This window comes from Lonchura striata, chromosome 3, assembly GCF_050655825.1.
Source record: "Lonchura striata isolate lonStrDom1 chromosome 3, ASM5065582v1, whole genome shotgun sequence".
Taxonomy (NCBI): domain Eukaryota; kingdom Metazoa; phylum Chordata; class Aves; order Passeriformes; family Estrildidae; genus Lonchura; species Lonchura striata.
Window position 1 is genome coordinate 102,517,363 of NC_140705.1, and position 24,182 is coordinate 102,541,544.

At 39.0% G+C, this 24,182-nt stretch overlaps 1 protein-coding gene across 3 annotated transcripts in view; it reads right to left on the minus strand.

The window, feature by feature from the left end:
* KCNH1 (potassium voltage-gated channel subfamily H member 1) overlaps positions 1-24,182 on the minus strand; it is a 175,402-nt gene that overhangs the window by 82,829 nt on the left and 68,391 nt on the right. For all 3 annotated transcript variants that reach the window (XR_014954014.1, XM_021547543.4, XM_085576002.1), the window contains 2 exons: positions 9,070-9,269; positions 5,312-5,564 (listed from right to left, as the gene is read on the minus strand). Coding sequence is in view for 2 of the 3 variants with exons in the window: in XM_021547543.4 (XP_021403218.3) it covers positions 5,312-5,564; positions 9,070-9,269 (453 nt within the window). In the remaining variant the exon portion in view is untranslated. The remainder of the gene's footprint in view (positions 1-5,311; positions 5,565-9,069; positions 9,270-24,182) is intronic.

Below are 24,182 nucleotides of genomic sequence, written 5' to 3' on the forward strand. Positions count from 1 at the left end.
CTTTTCCATGGAGAGGGTGCAACACAGACAATACTTCTGCACTGCTATTGTCCCTCCTGTAACACAGACCATGCCTGTGGTGCAGTTGTCCTTGCAGCTGGCACTGTCCTATCTGGATGTAAATCTGTCCCACCAAAATCTGAATCAATTCTCTGGTGTCAACATCTGAACGAAATGCTTACGGCTAAATGAGTAAGCTAAAGCAATTGTAAAGAAAACAAACAATTATTCTTATAATGTTTCTTTAAGACTGCAATTAGATCAAATTAAATCAGCAGGAATTTCTCCACACAAAGCAAATGGAGCATTTAATATCCTGCTGAAACAAAACATGGCACACCAAAGCCCCCTACAACATCATGTTAAAACCAGTCTTCAATCTTGTCAACTTTGCAGCTTTGTAAATAACAATAAAAGAGCTATATTTCACAGTAATCCAAATTTACTTCCTTAGCTTCTGTGTGACCTTTAATATAACTCTACGTGCATTCTTTGCACACTCCCTGCCCCTCTCCCAGAAAATTCCATTCTTGACATTGTGTTACTGTACTCTTTCATACCTACGTAATATCTCCATGCTGTTACTGCTTTTCAGCTTTGATAGCAGCAAAAGGAATAGCAAAAGCAAAGTAAAAATGTATTCCTTACAATAAATTCCTGCCTTGACTTCCCTTCCTGTCTCATTCACTTTACTTGACCTTTGTGGAGCCAGAAGTTGGGCACAACAATTCTCACAGGTCCCTTCCAACTCAGGATATTCTGTGATGCTAAACCAACAGTCAAGAAAAAGGTTTATTATTTTGAATTTTTTAGCTCAAATAAAGATAGCAAGAACATAAATGCAGAACAGCTGGAATGTAACTCTTGGGACAAGCTGCTTGGTGGGAGGGTGTCGTTTTTTCTTTTTAATTAAATCTTCTAGTTAATGCTATTTTTCTCATCCACTGCTCAGCTCTGAAGACCACAGTGGTTTTCAGGGCATTGGATTTTAGATGTTAAATAAAAGTTTAAAGCTCCCTGTCTCTAATCAAGTCCTTAAAACTGACTTCCAGTCTTACCTTCCACACACATTGCCCCCTTGCAGGAAGTGTTCACAATCACTTCAGCAGCTTTGAACATCTCATACAAGTAAAGGTCTACTGCTCAGTCAGACCCTCTAGGAGCCATTAATTGACAAATTTTGCAGCAGTCTGAAAATTTAAGTACAAGACACTGCTTTCCCCACTGCTATCTAGAAAAAAAAGTTTGCCACCCTAATTTTCAAGGGTCTTCTCCTTTTTCTCTCTAGTCTTTTACTGTAATGTTTTCCTAAATGTCAAAAATTACCCCAATTTCAGGCAGAAAGACTTTGAACCAACTTGGGTACTAACAAGGTCTCCTAACCAGCCCTTCCATATATTTCCAGATGATATGTTCAAAAGGTTATTTCACTAAATTATCTAAGCACACACACAGTTGGAGATATAGCACAGGAATTAGCACTTCTTCAAGCAATGGTGAGTAGAGATTGAAAAGGTTCAGACTAAATGACTGGAGGACAGCAAAGTGTCTTTTCCCCTGCATATTCCAAAGAAAGCTGCAGTCAGACCTTATGGTCTGCACCTGAAACAGAGTTAATTCAGGAGAAATATTTTTAAGAAGTAATTTGATAAATTAAAATGTAGCAAATCTTCTGAGCACGAGTATGTTTTAACTTTTCAAAGACCTGCAGTAAAGTTAGGTTTTCATAGGGTCAGTGTCTTAGCCTGAAAGATCTGCTCCAAAACAAAGAAACTAGAGCTGCCAAATGAAGTGCACATAAACACTTAATTGTTTTTAACAGAGGAAATAAACCCTCATTTTTTTTCTAACCACATTGGGATAAATGACTAAGTCTTTAGTAGAGTAGTTCAAAGAGATACTGTCAGTCTCAGGTGGATAAAACAGCATCAGGCCAAATGGGAGGGTTTAGGAAAGTTAAAAGCAAAGCCAAGTTGAAAACATTCTCCTAATGGAAGCCCTGCATGACCTGTGCTCCACTTGCTCTCTTCAGGGCAGGGACTGTGTGATTTGTCTCAGTCTTGCTCAAAGTGCTGGGTGTACGTCAGCACTTCATCCTACGCAGCAACAGCAGCGTCAGTGCAAGGACAGAAAACTACCAAAACCAGAATTGTGTCTCATCCAGGCAGCTTCCCACCAGCTAAACTTCCCTTCTATATAATCCCACTCTCATAATTACACATGGGCATAGAAAATATAGTAATAGAATGGCTTTTCTTGCTAAGTCTTCTTTTTCTGACTAATTTCTATTGGAATGAGTCACAAAAAAATCAATCACCTGGCTGAGAGGTCATTTTCTACATTTTTGCTTCTGTTTCTTTGACAAACCAAATCCAGAGATTGTATTGCATGAACATCAGTAATCTCTCTATTTTAGCATCAATTTTGCATAGAATTCAAAACATGCATCTTTCATACCAATAAATCAAATTTCATACAAAGTGCACCAATTTCTTTAGTTTTACTGAAATATGCAAAGGTTTTGTTTTGGGTTTTTTTATTTGCATATTTTTGTATTTGTGTCTTAATTTAAATTAATGGGAAAGGCAATCTTAGGGGACACACAAAAAAGTACCTTTTTTCGCTGCTGGCCTATATGCAATTTCTTCCAACTCAGTACTCATATTAATCCAAGTCAATCAAAGTCAGTGCTTTGTTCTAAGAACATAAGCCTGAACTGAGAATATACCTGTTTCTGGGGTATTACATGGAACTGATTTGGAAGGACATTATGCAAGTGTACACAATACACTCCAGGGCTACACAATACACTTTTATACGCCAGTCTGCAAGGTTAAATGATTTCAGAACTTGAAAATGTTTCCTATTAATTGGATCCTTTATGGTTTAAGTGCAGTTTACCTTTGGTTTATGAAATGCTGTACAGCAGTCCCACAGACTGATTTAGGGTTGCAATTCATTTCTTCATTGTAAGGAAGATCCAGGCTACACTGCAAGCTGCAAAGGCTGCTTTATGTGACAGCCAGAGCTGAGCAAATAATTCACCTTGAATAATTTGTGCACTTATTTTTTTTTCATTTTCATTTCCAGAATGCCTGAAAGAAGATTACAGTCTCTGTAACATTCCTGTCAACTAAAATTACCCTATGGAATTCCTCACATGCTTTGCTGTTACATGCCTGATGTTCACAGCTATGCTTGGTTTGGGACTGGTAAACAAAATTTACGGCAAAGGTTCTTTAGGCTGAGTAATCACCAAAAATCATGTTTGTTGTACAATGTACTTTTTTTTTTCTGGTATACATTCATCAAGACCTTGGCAAGTTTAGCTAACTATTAATTTGATAAGTTTAGCTAACTATGAAAACAAGCAAACAAACAAAAACAAAAGCAAACCAAACAAAAACCCACAAAAAACAACAACAAAAACCCAAAAATAAACAAAAAAAAAATCACCCCAAAGCACTGTTTTCTACAGATAAGAAAAGTGAGAGTACAAAGAAGACAGAGAAGAAACCCTGACCCATACCTGACTACTCCTTCAGTAGTGTGGTGATTAAATTACATAATGCCAAAGGAAAAAGTTCAACTGATTTGGAATAGTGAAAAACTTAGTTAAATACATAATTTATTTTCAGGATAGAGAAACCTTCAGCAGAATCTTCACAGCCTGGAGGAAGAAGGGACACATATGTGTGGAAGGAAAGGGGTTCCTTAGTCCAGAAACAGAAACACAAAAACTGATGCACATCCAAAATGAAATCTCACAGAATCCCAAACAAATCCCAATTCTTTTTACTTTCTTCTCCACTTAAAATATTCACAAAGAAAATGTGAATAAAACTCACCAACTTTAGTGAGAGCTGGAGAACTAACTTCAAATTTTAAAAAAGAAAAGGAAACAAAAATAAGAAAATAAGAAGTTGTGTGGGGAAGAGGATTGATAGTTACATCCCAGGAGAAGAGCAGCAACAAAATACTTCTATTCATCCAGATACCAAGGGAACAGCCTCATTTATCTGTAGCTATCACCCTGCAGCAGCAGAGATTAGGAGTTAGGTTTCCTTAACACTGATTCCTCGAGCAATCTTGGCTGAGGGTTTTCTAAAGTGAGTGTTATGATAAAATGCAGGAGTTACCAGTAAAGATGAGGAGAAAACTGGTATCTTTAGAGAACATTTTAAAGAAATTTGATCTTAGTGCTTTTTTACCTATACTCAAATAGAACAGCAAGATGTTTTGAGGTTTTCTTCTCATGTTGAACTCAAGTGGTGGCATAAAGGTACACAAACTTAGTTGGTGTTCTACATTTGTCATTTGTTAATTCATGAGAGTTCAACATGGCAAAAGGTAGCAAGTTCTTGTGTGCAGCATAGACAAGCAGAAGTTACAAATGTCATTTAGCACTGAGCAGCACAGGTGATTCCAGAACAAAAGGGAATTAGTTATCCTCTGCCTTCTCACTTTTTTAGCTTCTTGTGTGGCACAAAGTCTTACCAACTTGATTCCCCACAAGTCTAAATCTACTCTATGCTATACATGCAATCCTGTTCAAAAGCAGAGAAAAAATGGAGCTCGGTATCTTTATTAGCCCCCTCATTTTTCAATAGACATTCATCTTAGGCAAGTTGAGTGTATGTGTTCAGAAAAAAGTAAGATAACCAAGATGCTTTATTCTCTTTTTGCAGGCTGGTATGAGTGACAGTTACAGGATTAAGCCACCATGAGAATTTACCTTATCACAAAAGGGCTTGACAGAATCAAATGATAAGTATCACCTCCTCAATGCTCCAGCCACCCCATGATTCATCTACATCTACTGGATTATCAAGCTCTTTTCTGTTAGCTTTGCCTGCGAATGCTGTTCACACCCCATCAGTTTATTTTCAATGCCTCCAACTGAAGTTAACACAAATTGGCTCTAAATGTTTGAAGCTACTTTGACTTTAAAATAGATAAATATTATTTCAACACGACATCTTAAAAAAATCTAACTGGAAAAATTCCAGTGAAAGTGGATTATTGGGGGGGATGTGGGAGTGAGGCAGGGAAGCCAGACACTTCAAGTTTTCTGAAGTTCTAAATGGAATTCTAATTAGAAGGGATGTGTCAAGATAGGGAAAACCCCAAGAATGAGCAGGACCCCATGCTAAAGTTTCCATTGACCAGACTAAACAAGGTTGAAACAATCTAGATATTAGGTGGTAAAACAAACTTAACAGAAGCTCTTTAAAGAATGAGTAGAGGAGTCTATAAATTGCTTCACATATTTGTATTTATGCAAATGCATATTACCAGCTCTGAAACTCACCTAATATAGCAACGACTTCATCATCCTGGATAACTTCCAAAGAGCCCGAGACCACGAAGCAGAGGCTGTCGACGCTCTCCCCGGCGTGGTAGATGAGGTCTCCGGGAGCACAGTGCACCGTCTGGAACTCCATGGCCAGCGCCCGCAGGCACCCATCGCTGGCCAGCCTGAAGGCGGGGTGCTCCTTGAAAACCTTGCGGTTCAGATGCACACAGATGTCAGCTCTCATGTCCTTGGGGCAAATCTGCAAAACCTGAGAGGCAAATCAGGCAATCAGCTCCCGTGCGTGGCTTCTGCCTGCCTGCTATGGCTAGTTTACCACACCGAGGTTTAAGAACCACTTTCCTCCGTCGTATAAAATTTCTAATCTCAGAGTTTACTTTGATATTGTTTACCCACATAAACCACAATACTGACTTAGGCTACTTTACAACACCTGAAGGAAAACACTGTTTTCATCTCAGCAACATGCTCTGCTGGATATCGAAGGCCTAAGGTTTTTAAGACAATAAAATCTAGAGCACAGCAGTACAGAAAGTGTTGAAGAAAAGCTTCCTGAAGAATTATTTTAGAGGGCAAGTCATTTTTTTGGTAGGTAGATTCAATGAAAAGCCTGCACAAGTTATATTCTTTAACAACTAAAACAAATTACTAAAAGTTTAATTAACTCATAACATTGAGAATCGAAGGTATCCAAATTTACCCCTGAGTGGCACTAACAAGTTTTTTGTTTACACAGGAAAAGGACTTCAAGGTATGATGCTGTTTTGGGCAGCTTTTGATTTTCCAAATGCAATGTTCCTCACAGCAATCCATGATGTGTGGTCCCAAGAGAACACGAGCTGATGCTCAGCACAGCGGGCACCAGCCAGGGCCATTTCTGAAGGGTTTTAATATAATACGGACAGCCAAGTGGAAAGAATACAAAATCACTGCTGCATGTGCAGATTAAAAGTGGAAAGAAGTAACATGAACAGGGTTTGGAGATAACAAAATCCTTGGGGGATGGTCTATGATGAAGCACGTCTAGGACATATTATTTGAGAAAACACTGAGTAGTCTGTCTGCCTCTTTTTTTTTATTTTCTTAGTAATAACTACTCCATCCAATTAAGGAACATTCAGATTGAGCTTCAGAATAACTCCCACACATTTTCCTAGATGGAAACAGAAAATTGTCTCATTGCAAATACTCCTGAAAAACATAAAGGTAACACAGGAAGCACTGTGGCTATACCTACACTTTGAAATGGGGTTCTGTGCAAGATCTGAGCTGAGAACCAAGCTATTAATTCTGTGCATGGCATGGTTCCAGATATCATGCCTAGTACTCCAAAGGCAAATAACTCCACCACCCATATCATCATCTTTGATCACCTCCAAACAGACATTTTATTACAGATATTACTTCTAAAAAGATATGTATTTGTACAGTGCTTAGGTGTAGGGCACTCATGGATGATTTTTCTTGGCTGCCCTGTGCAGAAGAGCTGCCAAACCTGCCAGTTCTCAGTTTTCCAGGCTCACAGAAATGACCTGGGGCAGCAAGACCAGCGTTTAACAGGGAACACAGGCAGCAGCCATATCTGTCTTTTTCATTATCTCATTTACTTGGAAGAGAAAAATATTCTCTAGTGACATATTCTTGCCAAATTTTACTACTGGAATTACACACACACACTTTTCAGTTACCTGAATATTACACATAAAAAGGGATGTTACAATAGAAATGGTAGCAAAACTCCTCAAATATACAAGAGAATATTTCAAATGATGCTATTATCCAAAAACTTTTTGGTATAACAGTCTTAAAGGAAGTTAACCAATTTTCCATTCTCCATTTAAAGAAATTGTCTCCAGAGTTCACAAAACTGAAAGAGATTAAAGACATTTGAGACTTACAGATAAATGAAAGAAGACTTTCATTCGTTAGGGAGGTAAGAAATATATCTTCATGGATCAATTTTAGACTATTTCAGTAGCTCTTGATTAAATTTTGTTGTACTGGCATTTTCTAGACCAGTAACTTAGCATGTCTGCAGTGATCACTGAAAGGCCAAATTTGTGGCCTACAAAATAGTGACAGGACCAGTTCTGTGCTCAGTTCATATTTAAGTCTCTGCCTCATCTGTAGGAAGCTGCGCTGCATTTCAGAGGAGCACAACTACCACTGTTCTGTCTCATGAGCAAGAAATGTTTTATTCATGAGAAGACATCCCAGAAGTTATACACAGGCATCAAAACAACAGAGCTCAGACCTGGGAGTTTATGGATTGGCATGGCCCACCACAGCTTTTGCTGTGCAAATGAAAGCTGAGTTCTTGGTTTAGCAGTTCAGCTGTGAACACACCAGTTACTGAAAACAACACTGTATTAAGCTCTTCAGTGTCCTGACAATTGGAGAGTTTTTTCCTGTTTATTAAGATAATTCTCAAAGGCTACAATGAGTATTGTTGCACTTGATTTGGTTATTCTGCTGTCTCCAAATGCATCCTCTTAAAGCATTTCTCTCCTTATCAAAGGAAGCCAAGAATGAACTTTGAAGATAAGCTAAAAAAAAACCCCAACACGTTTTACATAGCAATTTTTTCTTGTTGTTTTGTTAAATGATGACAGGAGTTTGTAATGGGGGCTGAATGGAAGCACCAGCACTCATTACACTATGTATCCTCAGATGTTTCTCCACCTTCCCCAAATGCACCTACCTTGAATCACAACCCCACATAAAGACAGATTGTGAGAAAACATGCAGAGCAGCTTCTAGCTAGTACTAAATTATCATTTCTTTCTGAAAGCTAGCATGGCAGACAGTGCTTACAGAATCATGTCTGGAATCTAAAAATGGCAGCTATGCTGAAGACCATTTAGGAAAGCAAACAGTGCCCTGTGTGCCCCTCAGTCTCCAGGCAGCTCAGTGCAAGGCCACATCTGTTGTTCTCCTTCATAATGATGCTGTAACAGCTGTACAGAAATGACACTGTTTGCTCTTTAACTGCATCACCCACAGTTCAGAATGCTAAATTAAGCTGCCAACCAGAAGGCTGGTGACCAGAGCATTGGTATGATTTCCTGGATGATCCACCCCACAAATCACATCTCTTTACAAGCAGAAAAACTGTCTATCTCTACAAAAGTTGGCAACTAATATGAAAGCAACAAGGAGTTACTTTTGTTCTGGTGAAAGGCCATATGTTATTTTAAAAGACATGATAGGAATTTATTCATAAATTCAATGAATCAGAATGATAGCATTGGCCTTACACAAGGTACTTTCCAAGCAATACATTATTAAATACTTTCAGTTTTCATTAATATCTTTAACCTGCACACAGAATATTACATTCAAATTCTCCAACAACAACAAAAAAATTACTTTGTTTTCAAGCCCACAGAGCTGCAAGCAATCTCACAAGAAATATTGCAAAAAAATATCTCATTTGGAAAAACTGGATTTTGTTATAATCTGGAGCTTGTTATTTACTTATCACCTTTATTTATTGTAAACTGAGCTTTTCCCTTTATCATTTTTATACTATTTCATGCCATTTCACTAGTAAAACATACATGCTTTTACCACTATCATATGTCAGTATGACAGAATAGCTGAAATACTGTATTTGAAAGTTAAAAATTAAGGGAAGCTGCTGCTTAGAACTATTTAAAGAATATTTGTCTCCTTTACTAAGACAGTACCTCCTGTTTATTTTAATGGACTACTTTCAGGATGTGACTTCTTTCCTTGCAGTTTAATTTACTTACCTTTTCAGTATCTATTCCTCTGGACATTGACCAGGTGGAAACGATGTAATCCATCACACGTTCACTCAGTCCTTTAGGGACCTGGTAGAGCTTTAAAAAGTCCCGGACACTGTTCAGCATTTCATGGTATCTGTTTGTGTTAGCATACATTTGCTGAAATATGGTTGTCACATTACCAAAAATGGTGGCATACAGAAGGGCTGTGAAAAAGAAGAAAAACCACAGAGAAAATACATTATAAGATGTGGTGATCAGTCTCTGTTCTACTGGGCTTTAAGACTGGAAATGCTAGATCTTAAAAATGCATGCAAATATCGGTGCTTTATTAGGAAGGCCTGATGACCAGAAGCATTTTGTAGGTCACCATCAGCACTACAGATTGAGGACCACCACCTACTTTTGTGAGAGCATGTCTTGCATCACATACCTCCTAAAACATGACTGCCTTTGCCCATTAAACAATTCAGTAGTACCCAAAACCTTACAAAACCACAACAGCATACAGAAGAATTTTAAGAGAAATAGCTTGACAGGAAATAGTTTAATTTTTCATCTCAGGTTTTATAGCACCTGTGTTGAAATACCATCAGTGACAGATTTCCAGGCTTTAAGTGCATTATCACAGTAGTAAGCTGAGTCATCGTTACCCACCTCGGAGTGACAACAGCAGTGCATCAAAGCAGAAGATGGAATATGTAATAAACAGCCACCATGGGTCAGTAATTTATAGACATAACTTTAATAATACATAAAAACTCACATTACATTTTACATTCAGAACAGCAAGGCCTGAGGCAAGTGCTAGAGTCCTCAGAGGGAGACCTTTGAACAGCTCTCCTGACTTCACACAACACAGTTATGAAGCCAGCTGGTTCATCAAGATGGGTTTAAGTATAAACACGAGGAAGAAAAAAAGGCAGTGTTTCCAAGCGTGGAGAGAAGCAGATGAAAACACACTGGACTTGAGAAGATCCATCTGCTGAAGGCCAAGACAGAACAGCAGGCTGGTGGCAGCCTCAGCAGCCAGGTTTGATGGCTTGCAGAGGATGAGGCTCTTCCAGCCAATCCAGCCCCGAATGACATGGAGAGACAGGAAGCCTCAAGGGGAGCTTTCCTATATTATGAGTCAGTCAGTGATATGTGACAGGTTGGCTGTAGAGGGAGAGGAACAGTCAGACTGCAGATGTGATGATAACCACCCGTAAGTGCTCTGGCTTGCTGAGTAAGTTCTTCCTCTTAATCATTTCCTGTCCCCCAAAACAAGCACTAAATTGTGAGTAGCATATCTCTTCCACTTGAAATAAAAATAAGTCAATGAAAAGCCATATTTATAAAAGATATGTTTTGCTTTACTGAATACCCCTTTTTGTTGTTTATTTACTCCCTCACCAGCTATTAAAAAAAAATCTTCATCTCACTCCTTCCTTTGAGAATGCAGCTATTTATTCAGGTGAGTGTTATAGGCAGATATCCTTAAGCCAATTAAGATGCTCTAGGGTTCTACGACCAACAAAAACCTTTGCTACTGAAATTTATGGGACTGTCTTTGCCCTGATCATAAAGAGATGTAATTAAAGTTAAGGTTTGCTCAAGGCCTTTACACTGCTGATTTTCTGTAGAATTCCTTCTTGATGTTGCATGACTTTTCTTTTTATGAGTTTCTGTAGAGAACAGCTCTGCCTTTTTCTGTCTAGTCTTCTATACAAACAGGTATAAAAATATGCAGAAAAACGTGCACACTCAGTTTAAAGAAAAGTGGAGAGCATGATTACATGTATTTTCCTGTTTAACCTTAACTTGTACTTGAACAGAACCATACCAGGCAGTCCAATGAGTAGTGACGAATGATAAAATGCTTTAGAAAACAGATTTACCATAACAGCTCCTTAATCCATGAGTATTTTGGTATTAGAACAGCATTACCTATTCCTGAATAAGTCCTGGTTTGCTCTCTGTTATGCAGATGCAAACATGATCCTACAGGAGACTGCAGCAGCACAAGGCAGCCAACCCAGCACTGAAATAGGTGACAAATTAGAGAGAGGATGGCAAGCAGATTTTTATCTTTTTTTCTCTGGCAAACAGTGAGACCTGGAGGTTCAGTACCTTGGCATGTACAGCTCCAGGCCAGCAAAGGTAAAATGGAGTCCCCACTCTGTCCCATTAATGTCCAGCTTTAAAGTGAAGCCTAAAGAAAAACCGGAAGTTTGATTGTATATTTTGATTATTATAAAGCAAGCAATTTCCACTACAAATTGCAGTTCCAGTATGACAATTATCTTGGCAAGGAAAATTATTCCTGCCTAGATTAATTCTTTTAATTCCTAAACTTACATCCTTAATTTATCATTAGCCAACCATTTTATTACTATTAAAGCCAAGGATTTTTGCAGCCTAATTTTGGGTAGATACATTAGCATATTAAAATCTTGAATTCTTCTGCACAGAAGTAGCTGTCTGTGTGCCTTTCCTTACTTTCAAAGGAATAATGAAATGAACCCACTGCAGTAGAATGCAGCCCCAGAATTATTTCAGAAACACACACTCTACTAAAGGAAGAGAGTTGGGCAATTTATGACAGATCAAAATCTCCGGCATTTCTTCTCCAGGAATGTAAAGATCCCTCAGAAATTATGGGGCCCTCACCCCCTAATGTAAATATTCTTTTCTTACAAAAAAGAAAAACATGTTGTCCCCAGCAATGTGGCTGCTCATTTACACTGCAGTCTGTGATACTCCATTTAAACCAGTGTTTAAATAACATCACAGACAGGATCATAGTAATAGCAGTAGCAAATTACCCACAAGTGAATCATGAAGGTCAGACACAGGTTGCATAGGTCCTCAAATTATCTGCTGTTTTTAGTAATGTAGCAAGTAAGAATAGAGAAATAAATACAAGCCAGTGCAGGTTTCAGCTACCACAGTAAAAGAGTTGGGGTCTGATTTTAGAATTATTAGAGGAAGAATTTCTATCTGTAGGAATGAGAGGCTTACAATTACCCCAAGTACAGATGTAAGTGCTGCATTCAGTTGCTGAGCTGAATCAAGAGACTGATGATGATTTGTTCACAACACACTCATCCAATGGGATTGCACACAAAATGTGTGCCGAACCACACAGCAACAAGTGAGACCAACATCCACTAGTGAACAATCTCTTTTATCTTGCCCCCAGAACTTACAATGCTTTCTGAAAATGAACTGCCCTTATTTTTGTTGCCTGGAAAGCTGATTTAGAAAGTCTGTCTGTTTGCATGTAAATTCCAGTTAACAATTAAAAAACCAAAATAAAACCCTTTTACATACTGCACTAACCTAAGTACTATTCAAAGAGCAAGCACCTGCATTTGCAAATAGTAGATGATTTAAATGGTTAATCCCACTTCTGTTTCACCAACAAGTTCCTAGTACACAACAATTTTTTCAGTTCATAGAAGGTTGAAAGCACAGCCTTGGAAATCTGTTACACTGTATCACTTCTTACTGAATATGAAACACAACCGTAAATTAACCACAAAAACTGCATGTCTCAAAGGCATTTTTTAGATAACACATTGGGAGGTCACACAATATTAACACTGATCAGATAAAAAGAAAAGCAGAAATTAATTGTATGGATCATCTCATAATTACATGAGAAAATGACATTCTTTTCAAATGTGCAATTAGAACAATGTAAGAGCTTATAATTGCTTGAGATTAGGGGTCTTGATTAGTGGTAATTATGCCTACTTATGGGTAGAGAGCATGCAGTTAAAAGAAAAGCACTGAACTGTTAAATACAATATGCAAGCAAATACTAAACTGAACAGGTATCTTAAAGAATTATTGACAAAGCTAGTTTTGATAGAATTGTTATTTGTAGTCTTGCAATCTGATATCAAAGCTTCTGAAGCGAGATGTACTTATAAAGTATCTACATAACCTTCTAGAACAGTACAGGCAGTCCCAGAGCTGCTTAATTTGCTTCTTCTTAGGAAGCTTTGTGTATTATAAAGTTTCCTATTTGTAATCTTTTATCTGCCTTTTGTTTTTTTACTAACACAATGTATAAAGATGCAATTCCATTTAGCTAGTAAAGAATAACTTAGCCAAAATCTAATAGGTTAATCATTTTTCTGCACTTCATGACTTTTCACAATATATATCCAGAACATTTTCACATGTTTTAAACAAATGACAATTGTTAGTCTTAGCATGTGCATCACTTCCTGAATTTCACAGCCTGGGAAAAAGACATTTTTTTCAAGTGAAAGTAAATTCCCAGAGGAGCTCTCCCCCTTGCTGTCCCAGTAACTGTTAAATCCTGCTCTTCCTACAGATCTCTCTTCTTCTGGACAGAAACAATACGCTGCTCCACCTCCCTCTTCCATGCCACCAGCTTCTAATTTGCATCTCTGAAGCAAGGCAGTAGCAATGGCAAAGACCAGAGAACTAGCACACTACTGAGCAAGTCTGAAAATCAATTTAATAGCAAAGAGCAAAGCAGGAAGCCTGAATAGGCTATGAGGGACATGCACACCAAACCATGTGGTGCAAGCACTTGACTGCTAGGATAAAAGATGAGAGACCACAGGCAAATTTTATTAAACTCTTAGTTGAATCCTACTGCAAATCTCACTCTCATTATCACATTTGGAGAAATCACCCTGCTGACAGCAAAATTGGGATGGAGAAGGACAACACTGGGCTCCAGCTACAATGGAAATTGTCCCCTCCCCTGCAGAAGGGTAGGACACCAGTGATGACACAATTGATAAAGGCTAAACAACAGAGCATCAGCACATAGGGTTTTTTCATTTTCCCATTACCAAAAAAAAACCCCCAAGAACCGCAATGAAATGAACGTCAGAGACATAAACAAGGGAACAGCTGCTCTAAGAAGCCACTTAAGCAACTACCAAGGACTAGAGCAGTAGAAACATCTGTGCACCTTAAAATAGGCTGTCTGCAGTGTGTAAGGGCAGAAAGGGAAGTTAAGAACAGCTATGGAACAAACACCATAAGCAGCTCCTTCTGCTTCTCTCCTCACACTCTTTCCTAACTCTACAAAATAAAAGCAGTCTGCTACTACAGCAGCACAGCCATATAACCTCCTGTTATCTCATTGATTTGCATTGACTTATATTTTACCAGTTTAAGACTTAATAAGGAAGAATAGAGGCAAATGTTGGTAAACTACCAGACCTTTCAAAGATGTTGAACTCCACTATCCCTTACAATGCTTCAAGACTTTCTTTTTGTTTTTGTTTTGGTTTTTTAAAATTTTAATCTGGAAGGACCCACACAGCTGATAGCAGCAATCACAGGTGTTTTGGCTTGCAAGCACCATGTACAGCACAACTCTCTAACAGGTTTTGCTTTTACCTTCAGCACGTTTGGGCTAAGATAAAGAGCATGGAAAAACACACAGAGCAAAGCTGATCAGAGGAGTGATCAGAGCCACAGTGAGTACAAGCCAATAGGACAAACTGTGAGAAAGCCCTTCAACATCTCCCATCTGACAGTGAAGGGCCAGCACCACCCTGCTCTCTATGAAAGGCTGCATCTTGGAAATGGGAGCCTGCTTATGAAAAGAGAGGATGAAGCCTCCTGCCAATCCATGCGAAGGAAGAGTGGTGGCTATTAGCTCCCTGGCCAAGGCTCCTACTTCTGCACAGCAGTACCTGACTAAATTAACACAGTCTCACTAATTAACACTGTAAAATCTGGATTTTGGCAAATTGAGAAGTGTCCAAACAAGTAAAATGGCAAGAATCTTGATTCACAAAACTCATCACTCATTTGTTTTGACAGCTACAGTTTAGTATTGTATTTATCCTGAAAGGTGCCAACAGTCACCAGAGGGGGATTTAAAGGCAGCCACAGACTCTACTGCAGCCAATATGCTTGCAGAAAAGCATATTACTAAATTAATCAGATGCACAACAAGTCAGAAGTAGTCTGTGAGGACTTAGATGTGTTCTTGATTGTGAAATTAAGGGGTAACAATCTGGTCATACACTAACTCTCTGCTGTAAAGAAGACAAGAGAAGCATAATACTGAAAGGAAAAGAGAAGAGTATCCTGGATACAGTGAGACTTCAAGCAGATAGACTTCGAAATCCATAACCATGAGCATCTCTCACTTTCAGGGAAACAGGGTTGCACACTCTTATTCTATAAACAAACAGCACTTGCAGACCAATGAGTTCACCTGCCTCTTTTTACTTAAATTACCTGAAGGCATCCATTTCTCTGCAAGGCCCAGCACTTCCGCAGACTAGTGAGTCCCAATGGGGGTAGTAGTGTTTTACTTCAAAACTGCATCATAAACCAGACAGTATGTATGTTCTAGCTCAACTTACAGGCAAATTCTAAAACCTGACAGAAAGCTATAACTAACTCCAAACACAGAAACACCTAGTCATTAATTAAAATTAGAGCCTTAACCCCTGATAGTAAAAAGACTTTCCAAGAACTAGTACAGTCTAATCAACAAATCCACAGAAAACTCCTTGCAAAATCAATTTATTTCAGAGAAAATATAACAATATGGGACGGCAAGATCAACAGGCAAGATTTGAAATTGTGATAATGATAAATCAAAGGTAAGACTAGAGAAAAAGGAAGATTCTACAGAAAATGGCACTTCCCAGTCACCTCTCTAAATTTTATTGCCCACAAGATAGGTTTATCTCTGATAAGGTAAAACAGAATGGCAAGAAAATGTACCAATTTTCACAACTAGTTACAGCAAGTACAATTCCTGTAAAGAGTAGTATATTTATCACAGCATCTTCAGGAATGTCATAAGGGATTCGTCTAGAGCAACACTGAAGTACACATGCTCAAAACATGGAGCATCATCAAGATCTTGCTTAATGTGCCAATTTATTACCAAGAGGAAAGTAAGTGTACAAACAGATAACAGCTGCAAAAGCTATCTCTGTTCCAAACATACCAGGACAGACTCCCCAGTGGAACAGCTCCACCAACACAAGATGAACTCAGCCCAATGTATTCACTAGCAGGTTTTACCATGATGAGAATTAATAAAATGCCAAATCTGATTAAATCCTCTGCAATTTATAAGAAAGGACACTCTTTTGCTGTTTTGTAGAATTTTATGGACAATAAAATTTAAATTGTCTAGAAGATTGAAATGGATTTCCATTTCATTTCCCAGCACTAATGAACAGATCACCATTTAAATGACGACTGAGCCATTTAAGGGCATCATTTTTCTTCTACAGTTTATGCAGGGTAATGCATGGCCATTTTCAATTACTTGGTTAAAATTAAATCTCCAGATACTGCTTCTAGATTTTTACTCATTTGCACCAATATGAAAGCTTTTGCTTCCAAAGCTCAGTTTTATCTACCCTCAACTTAACTCAAATGGCTTCCCCCAATTAAACACCAACTCTCCTAATTTAAAAATCTATTACTGAAATATAACTACACAAATAATAAAAAAAAACCCCGAAAATTAAAAGTCACAATTAGGAAAAGTTCTCTTCATGTGGAACTGCTTACCTACATAGTTATCAGCACTCTGTTCATGCTATTTCCTCTGTGACTTGTATAATCCTTTCTACAAGGCCTTGCAGGAGGGAAATCTAAGGATACTCAAGGAAATCATCTGTTATCCAAACTTTTTGGTCCTTTCCCTACATTGCTGCCACACGCTCTGCTGGGCTTTGCACTGCTGGCTCAGGCCTGTTCCTGTTGGCAACTATTGGTGTTCATTTTGCAATAACCTATTGGTGGTCTTTGAGAGTTCAGCACTGAATCTGAACTTGCACACCAAAACCACCATCCAGCACTTACACATATGGATTTCTGGACAAAACTTGCCCCCATGACTGATGCAACACGAAAGTTTAATGGCTAAAGTGACTTGCAAAGTTCTAGCAGAATTCTCCTGTCTGATTCCTTTTGGTCATTGCTTCAACCTCATTTAATTAACATATCTTACATTTAGAGTAATTATTTGTTCCAAAAGATTATTGGATTCAGGTGGCTTCTCTCTACTCCCACCAGAGCACTCATGTGGGAAGTTCATAGCTGGCTGCATTCCTTGCCGATCATGTTCACCAGATCTGAAACCACCAGTGAGACCACAAGGAGGAAGGACCCAAGGCTTCCCCCTGAAACTGCAGTGATCTCACTTCTCATTAGGCTTGAAGCCTCTACTCAGCTCTTCTTTAAGCACTACTGCAGGGTGTGGGCACGTCTGCCTGTGGTAAAAGTTAAGGACACAGGTCAGAGAAATACCAAGACAATGCACTTCTCTTCAACCCCTAACTTTCATCCAATGACTTAAAAAAGCTTCTGCTGTCTATGTAGCAGTACAGAACACTCTTTTTTTAGGCTTTGTCTTCTCTGAGAACAAAAGAAAAGGTAAAATTTTAATGCCTATAAATTACCCCAACATAAAAGCAGAGTGGGATGGAGGCACTCTGGTGTCATTGTGAAGAGAACCAGAGGTGGGTGGTAGAGTGCTGGCCTCAAGCAGACAGCTGATGGAAAAATTGCATATCCCTTGTCTCACAGACTCCAGAGAGAAGACACTTCTTTGGATTAACTGTATTATCCCCAAACCCAAAACTAGTTAAACAAAACCCTGAAAACAACTAAAATTGTGTACCTGGAAGCCTGTGTCTTCCATAGCCTGCCTGGTTTACATTCAGCAGGCCCTTCAAGCTGACTTTGCTCGAAGCAGTCACACTGTGAAACCAGCAGTGACCTCTGCACTGACCAGACACCAGAGAGGCTGTGCTAATCACCCACGAGCTGCCAGGTCTGCCCAGGTGACAGACCAGCCAGCAGGAGCTAAGGGCATGGCTGCACCTGACAGGATTAATGGATACTGGACATAAGGACAACAATTAATTCTCAGTTCAGATCTCCTCTACTGTGAAATTAAGCCCCTAAAGCTAGTGAACTTAACTGGACCATGCTGCACCTGTGTGCTTTGCTCTCTGCAGCTCAGTCTGAAGCTTTTGATGCAACAAAACCTTGAAAAGCCACCCTGGGGTGTTGTTACTTCAATAAGCACAGCCAGATGCAAGGTGCTCATCACCAACCTGCCAGTCCCTTCTTGCACATGCACAGCTTTTACTTCTGGGTGTAACAAGTACAAACAAGTTATGTGGCTATTTTCTACATGGGGTTTTCAAACACTTCCCAAACAAACCTAAAGACAAAGTGGTCCAAAACCTCCCCTTTTCTGGTATCACTAAATAGTTACAAAGTTTTAATACTGTTTGCAACACAAATAAGAATAATGAAGTTTGGAATTATGTTGACTAAACCAGTGAGGTTGGAGACAAAGATGACATTTACTGATGAAGACTAATTTGGGGAAGTTAAGAATAATTGTCACTGGAATGACTAGGGCTGAGTCATGCTCCTCCCACACATTAATCACAGGTGTGCTTGCAGACCAAAATCAAGAGGTGCACAGAGTTTCTACAGGAATGCGACATGGGAATAACTCATGGACAGTGGCTTCTCAAGGGCACCCTGTTTTACAGATGAGCGAAATGACAGGCTAGTGAAGACGCAGAGGGTTTATCAAAAATTAACTGGAACCACTGTTGTGTTTTTAATGACAAACCATGGATGACTGCATGTGAGAGGAATACTTGCCTCTGGAGTGGTGAAGAGGGTTACAGCCTAACTTTCTGAAACAGGTATTCATTTCTCTTCCTATGGCTCCAGTCTTAAAAGTACTTCACTTCCAGGCTGAGTCTGCTATTTTGTTAGAACTCAGCAGGACTAAAAGCAGCAGCAAACATGCATACAGCTGGGAGTTCCATGCCTCGCTTCTAAAAAGGATAATCATGATATTCAGGGGTAAATGCTATTGGGTAAGAGATACTGCTTAAATTCTTTTTAAAGTAAATATTACGCAGAAATCATCTGACATCTAAAAGATATCAGGCAGCTGCATTTTGTGCTTTGTTAGCAAGTCAGCACAAAATGCAAATACATTTCCACATAAACAAACATATACAGCCAGAAGTAAGGATGTACTACTATCCCACTGGGACCTTTTTGGAGAACTATTCTGCTTCTGCAGTACCTGCCAGGCATCCAGGAATGGCATTTGCAGATGCTAATAAGATGAAGCTGTCCAACAGAACAGCTACAAACCTCATCCAAGTTAGGCACACAAAGCTTTTCCTTGCTTAGGAAGAACAATTGGGAAGGTTATACTACAAGTATAATCCCCTGCAGTCACTGAACATCTGGGATACAACAGGCCTGTTTCAAATATCAGTGCAGGAGCAGAGACCTAAAATCAGATCTTCTGTTTTTCTGAAGAGTTCCTTCCCCTAAATATGACTGAGTATTTTGAATCAAACAGAAAGGAAAGGAAAAGAGGTTTTACTAGTAGAACTGTTCCAATCTCCATAAATACAGCAGGGGCGTGTTCCCAATATTTCCATATCCTTGAAGCCTTTGAACCATGAAATAGTGGATTAGAATGGAAGAGGCAGATATCTCTGGACATAAACATAGACTCTGCTCTCACCTCTCCATAGAATAATTTGTTTTCTGGCAGGCTTGCTAAGAGAAGCTTTACTTGACCAGCCACAGCAGATTGAGAACACCTACTATTCTAGCACTCCCAAAAGATCCTAGGGAAACTAATTTCTAAGATTCATTGAAGTGATTTCATATATATGCATTAACAAAGTCTTAGGAATCAAAAGGAAATAAGGTAGTTGTATCAACTGGTGAAAGTAACCAAAATCTCAGCATAAGTAAACCCTAGCACGGCATCAGCAGTCAAACCTCAGAGTAAACTTTTCATCACTGTGATATGGGGTACACAACATAAGAGCAATGGCTCTTCCTGAACTTAAATCCTATCCTTGGATTCCAAAAGGAAAGGTCACCCCAGAAACTCAGTCTGCTGACACAACACTGGATGTAGCTTAACCCCACAGAAGTCCCATGGCAGACACTAAGGTCACACTCCCTGCGAATTCTTACAGATCAGGGATAACTTGCAGAACATCAGAGGACTTCCAGAAGAGTTTCTGCAGTTGTCACAGTCTTTTCCTTGTTTAAGCACTGAAGAACTTGCCCTCTGTACTTAAATTATGCTACAGGAACACCCAAGTAGCATCTTAAATCTTCCAGATCTTAAATTCTTCCTTCCCACTGATGAAGACAACAAGAAAATCTTACAGCTCTTTGGAATATGAATAATAAGATTGGAGATGAATAGTAAGATTTGGGAAAAAAATTGTGGTAAATATATTCTATGTCATTTACAGGAATTGAAATTGTCAAAGTATAAAGAAGTTAAAAAGCAGGAACTTATTTTTATGCCTAAACTGTGGTAATAACCTGCATGCTCATCTTTTGAAAGCTACGTGAAGTGAAGAACTGTTTGTAAGCTGTGTGTGCTACCATGAATATTCATGTACTGGCCTTCAGCACAAGGCAAGGATAGAATGCTTTTCAACAGCTTGAATTTCTGATATTGCATAGCTACTACTGGCTGACAGATATTAATGATTCTTGACAGAATGCTTATCTTTGAGCTGTTGCTGTAATCAATCAGCACAAGAGCAGCAGGCTATTAAAATATTTTTCTGTCAAGCTCTCTTGACATGCTTTGAATGGTACACAGCCTCGATGTTGGGTTTGGATTTGTTTAGGTGTTTTGTTTGTTGGAGTTGGTTTGTTTGTTTTCGGTTGCTTTTTTGGCAGATTTCATTGTTATTTTGGATTGGCTTTTTAATAAAATAATCTACTTGAAACCACACAGCTGGACTTTCTTGATTAGAACCTCTTTAAGTTGTCCTTAAATATCAGCCCTAATGCTGAGCATTCAGAATCCAGTCACCATGGTTTCAGCTCCTCCTGACAAATGTCCCTCTGTCTTTTTTCTATCCTGCCTTTCTCCATCTACACATGCATACACACTCTTCTTTAAAATTATTTCACCCTGTCAGACTCTTGTCATCTACCTGGCCCATAATTACTCTTCATGCTTCCTTCCAGAAGTTCTACCCTCCTGTTTTCTCTCACTTCTTCCAATTTTCTATTCAATACCCTGTCTTCCTCCAGCCTTTCAGAGCCCTGTCATGGGAGCAATGATTTAGTAGTCTCTCTGCATCACAAAGCCTGTAAAATTTAAATCAACAGCTTAGCAAACCATCAAAGAGGTTGCCAGACCTTTTTGGCCTCAAAAGAGAAGCCTAATGACTAGGAGGGAATCAAAGTTAAATTAGATGGTCAGGAGAATTGGGTCTCTTCACAGATAGGAGGAGGGCAAGCAGGGAAAAGACAGGGATACAAACCTAAATATGTAAGCACGGGGTGAAAGAGCAGAAAAGGAATGCAGGTGAGATTAGGAACACAGAACACAAGGGAGCAGCTGATAAATGAACTTGTGAAAAAAGCACAGAGAGGGTTTGAATGTCCAGTTTTCTGCATAGGCTTGGCTTTACTGATATGAATAGAGTCCAAGATTAAAAGGCACTTCGGTGGCACTGCAGAGGGAGGGAACAGATACACAATGGTATGGTGTGTACAGAGCACAATGCAAGCCACTCTGCACTAGTAAGAGGTGAAGAATTAAGAGTGGCAAGACAGGCAAAGAGAGACCTGGAGCAGTTTGTATATGGCCACAGAGGAGTGTGTGCCAGAGCTGGGAACTCAGCCCAAACCTGCCAGCCCAGGGCCTCTCCCCTATCCACCAGCCCCAAAGTGCAGCCCTGAAGCTTCTCCAAGCAACAGGGTTTTTCCACCTTTGGCTTTGCTCTTTGCCTACCAGCTTGTTTCCTTTGCAGGTCATAACACCTGCTTGCTGTATCCAGGACCTTCTGCAAATTCAAGATGGCAACGAGCACCAATCTCTCTGAATGTCCAGTAAATTCCAGAAGAAAAACACTGTCTCTGGCTAAATCTCCATTACAAAGAAAATGTACCAAAAGTCTGCTTAATGAAGAAGCAGTTTGAGTTGGGACCGTGTTCACCAGGGTCACTACATGAAATGCAGTAGAAGGCTGAACTGTGGCTTACATGCATCCCTAAAAACTTTGTTTGAAGGGTGTATCAGCATCATGACTACCATGATGCTCTTTAGCCTGAGCAAGTCAGACCAAAAGAACACAGTGGCAGTGATAACAAATACTCCAGTGAGAATGTTGTCTTTGCTAGAGGCTAATGAATATAAATTCATCAATTTTTATATCTTAAATCAAACACTCTATGATTTTTATTTGCTTTTCTCCATTATTTCAATGATGAAAGCTTAGGGAACAAGCCAGAAAGATTTTTAAAAAAAGCCACTTTAGAACAAGCCAAGGAACACTAGATGACAAATCCAGAGAGATTTTTGCAAAGGACACTAAAGAGGACAAAAACATTGGGTTCTAACATCCTTCATACAAAGCCTAAGTAAACAAGTTTTCACAAGCAAGGTGTGAAAGAGAGGGATGAAGTCCTTTGTGTTAATCTGCAGACAGACAGAAAAGAGATTCAAGAACTTCTGCACAGCCACAAATCTCTTCAGAGCATTTTCACTTGCCCAAGCTCTCATCATCAATATGCCATCAGAGACTGCATCCATCCCATCCATACAGAGGCCACTGCTCTGCAGCTGGGAGGAGAGGAGATAGTGGTTCTTCTGAGCATGCTGCCAACATTTTGCATGTTGAACCACTTTTCCTCCCCACCTCTGTGGATCTATCCCATTTGCCATTATTTTTCTATCTGTGACAAGATAGAGGTGTTAAATTCTGGACAGTTCTAAAGACTTCCACATCCCATACATATTAGTGTCATTTGAGAAGGGCACAGGAAAGAGGAAAATTGCTCAGAAAACCATTTTTGAATGGAATCACTATGAGGATACCCAAAATAGAATAGACTGTGTCTTCATATTCTTAATCCAAGTGCAAGAGGGAAAAACCACAGATGTATCACACAAAAGGCAGAAGATTCTTAAGGGAAACCTTTTTTACTTCACCTCACACATTAATAATATGTTTTCTCTTCCAGATGATGGCCATTTGGATCTGAAAATTTCCAGCAATTAATGGCCAGTCCTGACTCCCTCTGCTGGTACTTCATACAGTCTCCTCTTCCTCAGCCTTAAAATAGGAGCAATGTCCTTTTAGCAGTTCCAACAGTAGTGCATAGTGGTAAAGTCTTGTCACAGCACTTTCAATAAAATGTATAAATATTTTGTTAAGTCTTAAAAAAAATACTTTGGAATCTTTGAGGGTTCAATATCACTGTTTTTATCTTTCCTGTATTATTCTGCCTCGGTACTTACAGTCTAATACATTTAGACTTCCAGCTAGAGTCAAGTTAGAACAGAATTAAGTAGTAACAAACATAAAACCTCTCCTTAATGCATGAGAGTTTCACATTCCACACAAAAAGGACAACTGCAAATAAAAGTCTTAAACCAAATTTATCAACACTGCAATAAGAGTGAAGCACAAAGAAAGTTTTAAATACTAAAAGTTGCAAGCTGGCAGTGAGGGAGCTCATTTAAAAAAGCACTGCACAAGAATGCTCAAGGCAAATGCCATTCAAACTATTTCAACTCTGAAGTTATTTAATCGTCACAGCAATCACAAGGGATAAGGCATTGTTTAAAGGAACTGGCTTCTCTAGGCTTTGTGCTGTTCAGTCTTCTGGAAAGGTATTCACTGTAAATGTGCCATCAATTTAAAATGTTCCTCAGTTCTGAAAAGCAATCTTTCTGACCTGAGGCTTGATACTTCCAGTTGCAGAGCACCATGAGCTGAAACACTCCAAACAACATGTGGCTTCTGAATGCCCCAAAAGACCACAACCACAAAACAGGGGCAAACTGAAATATTCTACAAGTGTTACTAGTTTTACACACATACAAAGTTAAATTCATCATTCTGTGTGTGTTTGTCACCAATTTCAGTAAACTAGAATTAAGACAACATAATTTTTGCATTAGTACTTTGTACTAATTTTTTGCTCATTCCCTGAGCATTAAAAGCTATGCTACCAGGGCAGTGTCAGGAAAATCTGTTTCCATATAATATACATTTGCATGGAACTGCCCAGTTTCCCTTTTCATTGCATTTGCAGTTTCTTAGACTGTTCTGACT